Source organism: Odontesthes bonariensis, chromosome 17 (assembly GCF_027942865.1).
Source record: "Odontesthes bonariensis isolate fOdoBon6 chromosome 17, fOdoBon6.hap1, whole genome shotgun sequence".
NCBI lineage: Eukaryota > Metazoa > Chordata > Actinopteri > Atheriniformes > Atherinopsidae > Odontesthes > Odontesthes bonariensis.
Genome location: NC_134522.1, coordinates 7,011,352 through 7,025,257, shown reverse-complemented (window position 1 = coordinate 7,025,257; position 13,906 = coordinate 7,011,352). Strand labels below are relative to the sequence as shown.

The window sequence follows — 13,906 nt, the reverse complement described above, 5'->3', positions numbered from 1 at the left end:
GGTTAAAGCCAAGACTTGTTTCCAAAGACATTAATGCCAATGGTGACATTGTCTTTACATAGTGTAAAATGACAAACAAACAGGTGCATAACACTTGTAAATGTAAATCTTGAAAATGAAGAGATTGTGGCGCTTTCAGGATAAAATTGTGAAAATGTGTACATTCCCACAAGGTATTTCAGTGCTATGAAAATGGCATTGAGAATGATTTCTCACATTTCAGAGGTCTTCTGTTCAGACTATGATGGAACTTCTTCTATAATAAGTCTGACTAACTTTTATGAAAGTGTTTCTACGATTAACAATAAGAACAGAGCACAAAGAGCCTATGTTGATTACAAATATGTCTTCTGAAGGCCTCAACAGAGCACAGCAACATAATGCAATAAAATGATGAACAATTTTTAGGGAATTCTGTGAAGATGTGGGATCATCAGGGCAAACAGAACATTTTGCTGCAGACTACACCTTTTCATGTACAACATATAGGCCTATGCCTTCTATATTGTTGAGCTGTTACGCTATGGCCTTGAAAACAATGGACAACATCAACACCCCTTTCCTCCTATAAAACAGTGTAAAACTTGGAAAGGATAACTCTTTCTTAAAAGGACATTTCAGTCATTTCTTTTAAATGTCTACGTACCACTACGTAACATTTTCAGAATATTTTCAGATGCAAGTGCGTGGACATGTGTTAAAGTGGTGTGAAATAATCCTATTGTTGCATCCATTAAAGTGATAGTTCGGAGTAGATACAACCTGGGGTCATTTGAACCGTGATATCCAGCCAAGTAGCCCACCCGCAGTTTTTTCGATATTTGCTGAACATCAGCTGAGTTACTGAGTTATCCCGAATAGCTTCGTACAAGGGTTAATGGATCCTGGTCCGCATCTCCAAAATTACCACACTAAAATCACATGCCATGACACCAAACTTCTACAGTAGTACAAATATGGTCTGTACTCACAAAGTGATGCATTTGGAAGTTTGAAAATAGTCCAGGAGTTTATTACTGTCAACACAAGCCTAATTGCTTCTCTGCAGCTAAAGCTGGGTCGACGTCACTTCAGAGAGCTGGGAGCTTCAAAATAAGATGAGGGTGGATCTACTACTGTAGACAACAAAGCAAGGCTGCTCAGTTTCTCCATTGATAAAATAACTTCACAACTCTACAACATAAAAATTCATAAAAAACATGTAGAATATAGCATATACTTTGTCTACAGTAGTAGATCAACCCTCATCTTACTTTGAAGCTCCCAGCTCCCTGAAGTGACGTCGACGCAGCTTTAGCTGCAGAGAAGCTATCAGGCTTGTGTTGATAATAATAAACTCCTGGACTATTTTCAAACTTCCAAATGCATCACTTTGTGAGTACAGACCATATTTGTACTACTGTAGAAGTTTGGTGTCATGACATGTGATTTTAGTGTGGTAATTTTGGAGATGCGGACCAGGATCCATTAACCCTTGTACGAAGCTATTCGGGATAACTCAGTAACTCAGCTGATGTTCAGCCAATATCGAAAAAACTTCGGGTGGGCTACTTGGCTAGATATCACAGTTCAAATGACCCCAGGTTGAATCTACTCCGGAGTATCACTTTAAGGGGGTTAGATATGCAATTCCGTACTATTGTTTGCTAATTGCTAATTACTAGGCTATAGGCTGTTTTTTTTTTTTTTTTTTTTTATTGTACATGTAACATCTTAAGGTAGGCTGACTCTAAATGCATTTCAACCTAATGTTTAAAAATGTACATGTGGATCAGTTACTGTTACTGATTACTTTTCTTTGATTTTATTCAAACAGATTAAGTTGACAATCATGCCACGGATCAAATCTATAAGTATGTAATAATGACGACACCAGAGACAACAACGCATTACAGAAAAAAGCAGGACTATAGCAGCAAGGGTGCTGAGGTGCTCTTTGATTCAACAACAGCACAAATGGGTCAACGGACGCAGAATGAGTCCACAGAGGTTGCTGACAAACGCCGTGCTGCGGCAAGAGCTCGAATGCGTCGGCTGAGGCAACAGGAGTCGACAGAAGCTGCAGACAAACGCCGTGCTGCAGACAGAGCTCAAAAACATCAACAGAGGCAAACTGAGTCGACAGAGGCTGCAGACAATCACCGCGCTGCGGCAAGAGCTCGAATGCGTCGGCTGAGGCAACAGGAGTCGACAGAGGCTGCAGACAATCGGCGTGCTGCAGCAAGAGCTCAAAAACGTAGACAGAGGCAACAGGAGTCGACAGAGGCTGCAGACAATCGACGTGCTGCAGCAAGAGCTCAAAAACGTCGACAGAGGCAACAGGAGTCGACAGAGGCTGCAGACAATCGACGTGCTTTAGCAAGAGCTCAAAAACGTCGACAAAGGCAACAGGAGTCGACAGAGGCTGCAGACAATCGGCGTGCTGCAGCAAGAGCTCAAAAACGTCGACAGAGGCAACAGGAGCCGACAGAGGCTGCTGACAATCGGCGTGCCAAGGTAAGAGAGCGAAAGCGAATGCGTCATCTGAGGCAGGAAACCTTTGAAGATGCTGACACTCGTCGGCTGAAAGAGAAAAAGAGATCCCAAGATCGTAGAGCACACAAGAAAGACTTGAGTGTTGATGAATGTGCATCTGTTTTCAAGTCTAAGATAGCAGAAGGCCCTATTTATGCTTGTTGCCACCGCCTGCATTACCGCTGTGTTGTGGAATTGAAAGCTGACAAATATCCCAACAATAACGAAGTAATTCAGGATATGATCGCATCAGGCAGCACAATGCTAACCCATGGCAAATCATGGGTGTGTAAAAACTTGTCATCACACAATGAAACGTGGAAAGCTCCCTATCCAATCATGGCTGAATGGTTTGGCACTTGATGAAATACCACCAGCATTAGCTGACCTAAGGCCTTTGGAGCAGCGACTGATCAGTCAAAGAATCCCTTTTATGAAGCTTGTGGGACTTCCAAAAGGAGGACAGGCCATCCACGGTAGTGCAGAAAATGTCCCATCCAAGTTGCAACCGTTTGTTTCTTTGCTGCCAAGGCTTCCCAATACAGCAGAAGTTGTGGCTCTGAAGCTAAAGAGAAAACTCTGTTACAAAGGACATTACATGCATGAATATGTTAGACCAAAAAGGGTGATGGAGGCACTCGTCTGGTTGAAACAAAACAACCCTCTCTATAAGGACATTGATATCTGCTCAGATTGGGAAAACATGTGGGAAAACCAGGACCCAGATTTGTGGCAGACAATAGCCAAGGACGGGACTGAGAATATGGAAGGGTATAAGGTAACATCACCTGCTCCCATGTCACCCCTGCCAACTGCAGATAATTACGCCATTCTAGCACATTTGGCAAAAAGACAAAATTTGCAGATAAAACAAGTTCCCGGGTATGGTAACTGCTTCTTTCATGCAGTCTCTGCATCCCTTTCTTCAGTTGGAATGCAGTACTTCAGCGGACCTGACATACGTCAAAGGCTCATTGACTACCTTGAGATATCACCTTTCAAACAACACTACAGTAGCTTTCTGCAACTCAGCAACAGTCCTCCTCAATCAATTGAACTCAAGACTCGAATTCAGCAGCAGAAAAGAACATTTGGTACATATATTGATGCACTAAGACATGGTGCATGGGCAGACAACTTGACAGTCCAGGGAGTTGCTGATATGTTCATGTACATGATATCATGTATTTACTTTTCACCTGCAGGTATGCTGCTCGACCAGACGAATTGAAAGACATGTCCCTCGCCGAATTCTCAGCAACATACACAACTGGAAGACAAAACTCTCCAGAAGAAGCCACAGACCATGTCCCTGATGTGTTACATGGCAGTAACAATGCTGATAATGGCAATGACTCTGAAGCTGTCAACAGACTCCCTACAGTTATCACTCTGCGTAATGGCCTGGGATACATGAAAAAGCGACAACATCACTGCATTATCAGGTTTCATAAAGAAAAAAAGGAAGGGGAAGACAAGTACATGAACCTGCTCATGCTGTACTACCCCTGGCGAGATGAGGTGGCTGACTTACAAGGCAACTTCCCCTCCTACCAACAACACTATGAACATGTCAAAAACATTGTTCATACAAATGAAGCAATGTTCAGTGTGAATGCTGATCAAGTGGACAAAGCATATGAGGACTTCCAAAGGATGGGTCCTCCAGAAGATGCCTGGGATCAGTTAGTACCAAGTGTGGAATTCCAGCGGGCAGAACAACAAGATGAAGGCATTGTTCAAGAAAGGGACCTCCCACAGGAAGATCAACTAATCAATGTTGACCTAACCCAGGATTCAACTTCAAATCATCAGTCGGAACTTCACGCTCGTTTCACAGCAGAGCTGAGTAAGGTGCTAATGAGCCCTGAAGAGTATAGAGCCATGATGCGGTCACCAAACAACAAGCAAATGGAAGCTGTTATGTTTCACAGAAGATGGTGCAAAGATGCAATCTTTGCCCTGAAAAATAACCAACCCATGCCACAGTACAAAGTCTTTCTCAGTGGTCCTGGAGGAGTGGGGAAAAGTCACATCATCAAGCTCATACACTATGAAACATTGAAGCTTCTGAAACCACTCTCTGGACATTTTCATCCTGATGAACTTCCTGTACTGCTAACTGCATTCACCGGAACAGCAGCATTTACGTTGAGGGCATGACACTTCATTCCGCCCTTGGATTTACCTGTGGACCAAAAAGGCAAAAGCAGTACCAAGCTGCAGGCAGTGAAAAACTGAATACACTCCGCTCTCGCTTGGGAAAACTGAAGCTCCTAATTATAGATGAAGTGTCTATGGTTGGGGCTAGGGCTGGCACGGTATATGTATTCGTACCGAACCGTCACGGCACGGGGGTCACGGTTCGGTACACGCATTTCCACGCAGAATACACACGGTACGGAAGTTTTCTGAACACGGAACTGTTATTTTGCAAGAGTTTCCTTCAGGACCCATTTAAACACTGCCACATGCAAGCTCTGATTGGTCCGTAGAGATATACGCTTTCGGACAGAGTAGTTATCAGAACTGTCCTACTCGAATTTCGTTCTGATAACTGTCCTTCCCCAGCGGAACTGTTTCAGTGTGCATTCGCACATGAGTCGGGACTGATGCGCCGCGCGCAGCCGTCCGCGTCAGTGACGTGTTAGCCGTTAGCCGTTTAGCGCCACATTCAACAACAAAACGGAACAAAACAAAACCCGAGAGAAGAAAAAACACCACAAAGAAGCTAATATGGAGAGCCAGGAGGCCACCGTGTTCATGGTCTGCATGATGGTGATATTAATCATGGACAATAACATCAGGCGTCTAATATCGAGGCTGGAAGAGCTCACAGAGAGAGTCAGGAGACGATACTTTTTCATTTCATGAAGGAAGAAAGGAGAGCAGCGCGCCGCAGACAAAGGAGACAACGTGTAAGTTTAACTTATTAAACACGCGCCGGTTCTGTCTGTGTGGTATGATGAAACATTTGGCCAAAACCATGTCTTCGACCTCCCATCAGACCACTATGCGCGTTTACATGGATCACTGTGGGAGGAGAACTTCAAGTTGATGGAACTCACAGAAAGCATGCGACAACAAGATGATCAAGATTTTGCCCAGCTTTTGATGAGGGCCAGGACAGATTCCTGCACAGAAGAGGATATCACCACTCTCAAAACAAGAGTCATCACCAAAAACTCTGCTGGTTACCCAGCAAATGCCCTTCATGTGTTCAAGACAAACAAAGAAGTTGATGAGCACAACAAAGAATATCTGAAGAAACTCTCCAGCCCAGTTTTTGAAATCAGAGCCATTGATCACAAAAAGGACATCCAGACAGGCCTGATTGATGTTGAAATTTCCCCCAAAGCATGTGACACTGGTGGCCTCAGGGAAACAGTGTCTGTAGCAGTGGGTGCTAGAGTAATGGTGACTGTTAACATGTCTCAGATGGTCTGGCTAATGGAGTCTGTGGCACAGTTGTTGGGATTGACTGCACTGGAACAACTGTTCACACAATCATGCTTAAATTTGACAGTGGCCGTGTTGGTAAACAGGCCATCTCTAACAGCCAATACAAGCAATCATTTCCAGACACAGTACCCATCAAAAGACAACATGTTCAATTTTATGCTGGCTGGGGTAGAAGATCTGTTGAAGCAAAAAGGAGCCAATTTCTACTCTCTTTGGCTTGGGGATGCACCATACACAAGGTCCAGGGCAAGACAATGGAACAGATTGTTGTGTCCATGCAAGGAAAACGTCCCTTCATGCCAGGCCAGGCATACGTTGCCCTGAGTCGCGTCAAACGCATGAACAACCTTTTCCTTCTAGGATTTGATGAAAAAGCCATTCGCACAAACCCAACAGTCATCTGCGAAATGGATCGCCTTAGACAGGAAGAAAATGTGGTGTGCTTCCCTATTTCCATTCCCCCAAGTGACAAACAGGCATTGCAAATCAAGATGCTCAATATCAGATCCTACTTAATGCATGAGCAGGACTTAAAAATGGACAGCCGCCTTCAACAAACAGATGTGTTCTGTTTTGTGGAAACATTCCTGCATCCCTATCAAGAAATAACACCAATTCTACCAAACTCTTAAGTCATCAGATCAGACAGACCAGTTGAAATAGGACGTGGAGGTGGTGTGATGACTGTTGCAAAACAGGAGATTTCACCTGAGGAGATGACATTCAAACTCACAGGCCTGGAATACAGTGCAGTTTCAGTGAAGGCCTTTTCTAAACAGATCTTCATAATCACCATTTACAGATCTCCATCCAATCCCATTACTACAACAATCAAAAAGTTGCAATCCCTTTTATCATCTCTCCAAACAAATGTACCAACTGTCATCCTTGGTGATTTCAATGTAGATCTTCTACAAGCTCCCAACCATGACCTCCTGAAAGCAATGCAACAATTAGGCTTCAAACAACTAGTCCAAGGACCAACCACTGACTATGGAAGTCAGCTTGATCATGTGTATGTCAACCAAGACCAGTCTCCTCAAGTCAATGTTACAGACTGTTACTTTTCTGACCATGATGTCATTTCTGTATCTTTGAACTTTTAGCAAGGCTTTCAAAGAACACTTCAGAGGAAAACACAAGGATAAGTTATTAACTATCCTACACCCAGGGAACACTAAAATCTGCATCACATTGGAATACAAAGATGGCAACTCTGTAACAACATGTGTTTAACACTTATTTTTCTAAATTAGTCTTGCTCAATGTGGCCTGGCTGCTTTGGTTTATGTATCTTTGATATTTATCAAGCCACTCAAAGTACATTTCCAGTGATTGACGCAAAGATCAAAAATTACGCTTGATCAGATCCAGTGAACACGAACATGAATCATTGTTGAAACACAATGTGTGAACTTTATGAAAACTTATTTTTTATATTACTTTTCTACATCAGTCTTGCTCAATGTTACATGACCATACTGTTATGTCTTAATATCTAATTTTTTAGTTGTATATAATATGTTAATAGTGTAAATATAATATTTCACCTTTATATTCACTTTCTAATAAAAACTTCTGTAATAGAATGTTCTTGTTTGAGTTCATTTCAAATGTAACACTTTCTCTTCAATAACTTAGTTAAGCTGTAAAGATCTTTCCCAGATATTGATCACAGTTGTTGACTACATATTATTGGACACTTGAGATGTACTTTAAAAAGGTTCATTGAACTACTAAAACTTCAGCAATCTAGTCCTCCTTTCTCTTATTTTGTTATTTAGTATTGAAAAAATGGTAAAGTTCCTCATATTTCTCCTCTTTACAGCTAGTAAAAATCAGACAAAAGAAAAGTTAAACAAATCAACACAAACAAATATGTGCACAATACCAATTACAATGAAATGCTGTAATTACATTTAACTGCTCTGTTAAGTGCTACATTGAATAGCTGTGACATTTTAAATTGTCCGGCTAAACAATTATGTGATGAAAGACATGCTGCCAATCATCAAAATGTTTATAGCTATGTGACCAATATGTAATAACTTGTGAGCTTCAATAAGTGCATTTGCAAATCACAGTATGGCATAAACAATCACATTTTCAATCCCAAAAACACAGGTGAGCTAAACAGACCACAGGTAAACAGGTGACATAGTAATTCTAAAAAAGACAGATGTAATTTGGTTAACACTAGAGGCGCACCGAATATTCGGCAACCGAAAATATTCGGCCGAAAACGCAAAAAAAAAACCACATTCGGCTTTCGGCCGAAAGCCGAATGAGTGGCCGAATCGTGGTGACCCAAAATGATCCACTTCCAGACGGCGGAGTCGACAGAACCAAAGTCATCTGTAAACTCTGCCAATATGCCGCCCATTGATTCAATGCGAGACTCCGGTTCTTTTCACAGATGTTTATTAACTCCACATCAACACCGTATAACTAAATGGTCAAGTAAACAAAGTAAAAGACAACATTAGTTGTTGTAATCATTAAAGAAATAGCACTCTTAGCATTGTCGCTGGTACCAATAAATAATCAAAGTAATACTGGCCACTTTAGCTGCTTCTCAACCAACGGCAGAGTCATTCCCCAGGGGCAATCTTCACGGTCAGAACTAGGATTCTTTAACTTACACTTCTCCTCTGCATCACATTCACACAGTTACAGCAAACACCACGAAGCATGGAGTAATAAAATAAAAATAAACTAGCAGGTAACATCACGCTACAGGTGCTCCTCGGTCTCTGTGTGAAGCTCACGGAGCTAACCGACGCTACTTCCTGTTTTACTTGTTTCAACGTAAAAGCATGTATTTCAAAATACATTTTTAAAAAACTCCTGCATTTACAGCCAAGTTGAATTGTCTTCTCATCGTAGTAGTTTCAGTCTAAAATATCACTAAAAGGCAAAACACACAAACTACAAAAAATGCTGCCACTGTTCCTGAAGGAGCAGGCTAGGACACTCAGATAATTTGTTATATTGCATGTTTTTATTTTTTTGTGTTGGAACGCTTTTATAATATTTTGTATTTTTTGTTGTTGTATGAAATGAATGAAAAAAAACCCAGAATGAATTGAAAATGGGAATTAATGAAACTTATCTCTAGTTATTAGTTATAGTTATTAGTAATAACTTTTGAAGATTTCAAATAAACATTTATTTTCTTTGAAAAACATGTCTAAACATTTATTGTAAGGCGTAGATTTAAGTAATATTTAAAAATGGTGAAAAATCTAACTTGATAACTTGACTGAACTGTAATATTCGGTTTCTGTTTCGGTATTCGGCCAAGTGATTAATTATTTTTCGGTTTCGGCCACAAATTTTCATTTCGGTGCACCTCTAGTTAACACTATGGTTCAATTCTCTGAACACACCTATGGTATGTATAAATCTGCATGGATGACACCACATCATGACACAAATATCCTTAATGTCTGAAAACATACTGAGCTTCCTTGGCGGAGGTCTGCACTCTGAGTGCATTTCTAGTTTTCTTTGTGTATATGCTGTGAAGTGGTGCATGAATGGGACATTTATTTCTCAAAGTTTTTGGATGAGTGCGGTCTGACGTGTAGCGCAACACATTGTACACAATGATTTTCAGCTTTCTGTTGTTTTGTTCTACATTTGCTACATTTTATCTCTTAAAAAAAAGGTTAAAACCTTCAATGTGAGGAATGTTTTTCTGTCTAAACTTGTAGAAAAGGATATTTTTTAAAGTTAGAAGCATTGAAGTTTGTCAGCTTGTGTAAAGTGGATCCTCTGCGACACGTTTGTCCCTTGAAACGCGTTTTTTTTTTTTTTTTGTCTTTTATACAGCACGAGGAGCGCATGTCCAGAGTGTTCGATGAAGTGATGGGGCTGGGAGACTTTGCCGACTCCTCCAGGGGCTCCGTCTCTTCTTCCAAGAGTGGCGGTCAGAACGACGCAAAGGGTCTAGATGAAACGTCCGGACAAGGAGAAAACCAGCCGGTAAAAGAAGATAGTAACTGCAGCAGACCAGAGGAAAAGGTGGATGAGGCTGTGGGGGAGTCGAGCTTTCCTCGCCTTACGTCCTCGTCCCCTAAACAGCGCTCCTTATTTAACATGGGAACCAGAGAAGGAGGAGGTGGAGGAAGTGGGGGTGCAGCGTTTGACGATGCACTGGATGGCCTTCCTCTGTATGGACCAGAGGAGGAGGACGAAGACTGGCACTTTGCCCTGCCAATGGGCTCTCTGGAGGATGTTGACGTGGGTAAGGCCAATGCAAAAAGAAGCCAACTTAGACAGCAGGGCGGCGCATCCCAAGGCGATGCGTTCGCTCCTAAGCCTGGAGAGGAAGATGAGGAAGAGGAGGAGCAAGAGAGGGAGGGGAGCGGCGAGTCTGCCAACACCTCCCACTCCTCCCGGGACAACACACCGGACAACAGCAGAGGTAAAAACCCTTCATGGAGCCCGGACAAACCAATTAATTTAGTGTCATACAGGTCCTATGTTTAAAGAAAAAGCTACAGCACATACCGGGAAGGAGAGTTTACAAAAGACAGGATTGTGTTGCATTATGGGGAAATGCAGGATTCGGTGTTTGGCAAAGTTTAAACCAAACTAGACTTAAAAACCAGCGTGTTTCAGCTGTTTCTGCTTTGATTTCGACCAGTTTTCTCTGAACTGTCCTTTTGTTTGTGGGCGGAGAGCCTCTTTAAGCATCTGTGGTCAGTCATCATCGCTACTTGGATACGGTGTGCATCTTTGGCTCCGTTCATCAGCAGCTAAAAGCCCTGAGAGCCTCTTTACTGATGGAGGCAGAAGCTGAAAGGGAGAACATACTGTTCTGCATTAAAAGGGATTTTACATTTAGTGGGATTTTGAAAAACGCCTTTAGATTCATTGTTTGCACATATTTTTTGGTATAAATCAATTAAAAGGCAATTTCTATAGAAATACGAGCTCAGTCGACAAAAGTGCATCATAGATACAGTTTGATCAGACAATAAACATAAGATAAAATCAAATTAAATCGAGGGTAAATTAAACTGCTTGCATGATAAAAGCCATTGTATCCTGCTAAACTAGGAATAAAAGCCAGCAGAAGGAAATTTTCAGGTTTTCAACAGTGTTTTGAAATGAGTATAAGTGGATGCATATGTAACAAACCTCATCTATAAAGGCTCCTGGTAATCCATTGACTAATGCCATTTTATATTTTCTCACTTATAAAGCCGGTTTGCTTCTAATTATTCTGGATTATACTGTGATTTCAGAACAAAGCCAGTGTTCTTGGCTTGTCATTGACGCCTAATGTGAGGAGCCAAGAGAGTTTTCCTGATGCTGGAACAGATTTAACACATTTTTCAGGCTATAACTAGACTATTAAACATGTTTTATGATGGAGTCACTTGATATGGGTGGTAGCTTATCCAGCTCACACGATGAATTATTCACAGTAAACCTCCTGCTTGTCTATGATGGGAATTTTTACAAAGACGGTGAGGGCAGTGGCTTTAAGCCCGGCTCTAAACTCTCGGTTCTGTTCTGAACAAGCTCATTTACAGCCAGCTTGGGTGCATACATGGCATAAGAGGGCCATGGATGTTGTCTTGTTGCACAGTTGGCTATTGGCGCCTGTGGCCACAAGTATTTATACCCAGGTGAGTTGCTTGTATATATTTGTTGGGGTTGATCGTACCTGCTGAGTTTGGATCAATCAAATTACAACCTCGGCTGTCTAATAAGTAAGTAACTTTATTATTTTATTTTTTCTTTGTCCAAACTTGGGCAATTGTTTTGCAGCAGTAGTACACACGCATACACTCACATACTTCCATAAGACATTATAAAACTTGTAAAAGATAAAAAGAATAAAAAGAATAATATTGAATAAATACATTTTTTGGGTTTGGGGGGGGGGGGGTTGCACAGTGTAAGATTTAAAGATAAAAATGCTATGGAGAAGTGAGATGCACAGTATAAAAAAAAAACTAGACCTACCTTGAAAATAAATAAATACACAATGTCCGGGCTAGTGGATATTTAAAACGGGAACCAGCGGGTAAAAGCTGAAATTCACTGTGCAGAGGATGAGTGTAATTGTCCAAAATAGATAGTCTAAAGGTATGTTGCATGTGCAGCCACTTATACACGGTACGTTTGAGCAGAAAACAGCCGTTAGAAGCTTAAATGTGCGTCAGAGGTGGGCTGATGATCTCTGAGACCTTTACTTCCCTCGTATCACGTGTGTTGGCCCACAGAACTGAGCTTTTTGAAATGTCTGTGAGTGAATCTCACACTAGTGATCAGATCCTCCAGGATGGATTTTACCTGGTCTGAATAGAGTTGTTGTCACAGTTTGGTGTGATCTGCCCAGAATCGACACTCCTTACCTCCTCCACTGAGCAGCTACTCTTGTCTCCATGAGTCTCGATGTCTTATCGACTCAGTCTCCACCACCCTCCCCCTTCTTTGTTCAAGCTGTGGACTTAAGAACTTTTCTTTCTCTTTGTCTTATCGTCAGATGATGGCGTCCTAAACCAGACGGAGGAGACCGAAGACAGCCAACAGGAAGAGGTGAGGATCTAGATGGACTGGAGATGAGCTGCCTTTATGAATCCTCTCCAGGTGTTTATGAAGACTCTTTATTTCAGACGTCTGAGGCCGCTCCAGTGAAGGACAGTAATCCCCCGACGCCTCCAACCATCAATATCAAAGACGAGCCTATTGATGAAGGTTATGATGCTGCTCTGCTTCCTCAGAGCTCCATCAGGCAAATCAAAGAGGAGCTGGAGCAACAGGAGGTCTGAAGAAAACCTGCTGACAGCCCACTCTGTGTTCCAATATACATCGAAGGAAACACAAAGTTGACCATGTGGTTTTCTGTGTGTTTGATTGTTTCAGGAAGAGCTAAGGATCAGCTCCGTCTACTCTGTGGGAGGAGGGAACACCTTCACCTCCCCTTCCTGTGAGTTGATTTATTTGTCCAGTTCCACATGTATACTGGTGTAATTGGGACGGATCCGCTTGTTTGTGTGCAAAAGTTGCCCGCTATTGTTTCTATTTAATCAAAAATGGTTTCTAAATTGAAGTTTGATACCTAAAATCACTAAGACCATCACAGAATAATCTTTTAGTTTTTACTTACTTGCACTTCCAGAGCAGAAATCCTCTGAAAGTTTGAATTATTTCTTCCTTCTCTGGAATAAATTACTCCATTTTTATATGTAAGTGTACAGAATTGATAATCAAACTTATTCAAGGTCATTTGTCTTTTCTTATCCACTCAAGTGCCACCAGCTGTCCCAGCCCCGACTCCGACAGCCATTTTTATCCCTGGCAGAGGAGCTGTCCTGCAGGCCATGGCTCCCCTCACGATAAGACCGCCAGCTCCAATCCCACCTTCGCTCGCCACTCTGGCGCCAGTGCTGCCACGCCCACCGCAGCCCGCTGTTCCTGGTAGCGTCCGCTGCAGCGGCTGCTCTAAGGTACCGTGTAACAGTTGAATTATAATGTAAAACCTGATGAATCTACTGATAAACAACAGAAATACAGCGCCCTTCATAATGTGAATGAGTGATGGTGGGTACGTTAAAGCGGCCATGTTTACTACTTTGTTGCTTATCCTTTACACACAATGGCTGTGTTCGAAACCGCATACTACATACTTGCAAACTGCATACTTCCATACTGCATACTGATCGATCCAACAGTATGCAGAGCGTTTACCCACAATGCATTTCGCTCCTGCCGAAATCAGCCGGCCTGAAGCTGATTTCCCTTAAGCTCTAAACTCTGTAAACTTTAGCAACATTTGAAACATTTTCAGGCGAGAAAGTAGTCGTTTAGATCCCCAACGTGTTGAAAATCTGACAAAATACCGGCTATTTACAATTTTGTTCCCACGAATTCGGCGCTACTAAAGCTAGCCGCAGTGAGCAACGCACTT

The 13,906-nt window shown here is 42.0% G+C and overlaps 1 protein-coding gene across 9 annotated transcripts in view; it reads left to right on the top strand.

The window, feature by feature from the left end:
• The window catches only part of LOC142366616 (zinc finger MYM-type protein 4-like), a 56,992-nt gene that overhangs the window by 8,932 nt on the left and 34,154 nt on the right, over positions 1 to 13,906 (top strand). For 6 of the 9 annotated variants that reach the window (XM_075448563.1, XM_075448565.1, XM_075448562.1 and 3 more), the window contains 6 exons: positions 1,817 to 2,496; positions 9,811 to 10,405; positions 12,482 to 12,534; positions 12,612 to 12,761; positions 12,862 to 12,925; positions 13,249 to 13,445. In XM_075448563.1, the coding sequence (XP_075304678.1) occupies positions 1,864 to 2,496; positions 9,811 to 10,405; positions 12,482 to 12,534; positions 12,612 to 12,761; positions 12,862 to 12,925; positions 13,249 to 13,445 (1,692 nt within the window). In that variant the 5' untranslated portion in view covers positions 1,817 to 1,863. The remainder of the gene's footprint in view (positions 1 to 1,816; positions 2,497 to 9,810; positions 10,406 to 12,481; positions 12,535 to 12,611; positions 12,762 to 12,861; positions 12,926 to 13,248; positions 13,446 to 13,906) is intronic. The other 3 variants (XM_075448566.1, XM_075448568.1, XM_075448567.1) reach the window with 1 other exon arrangement.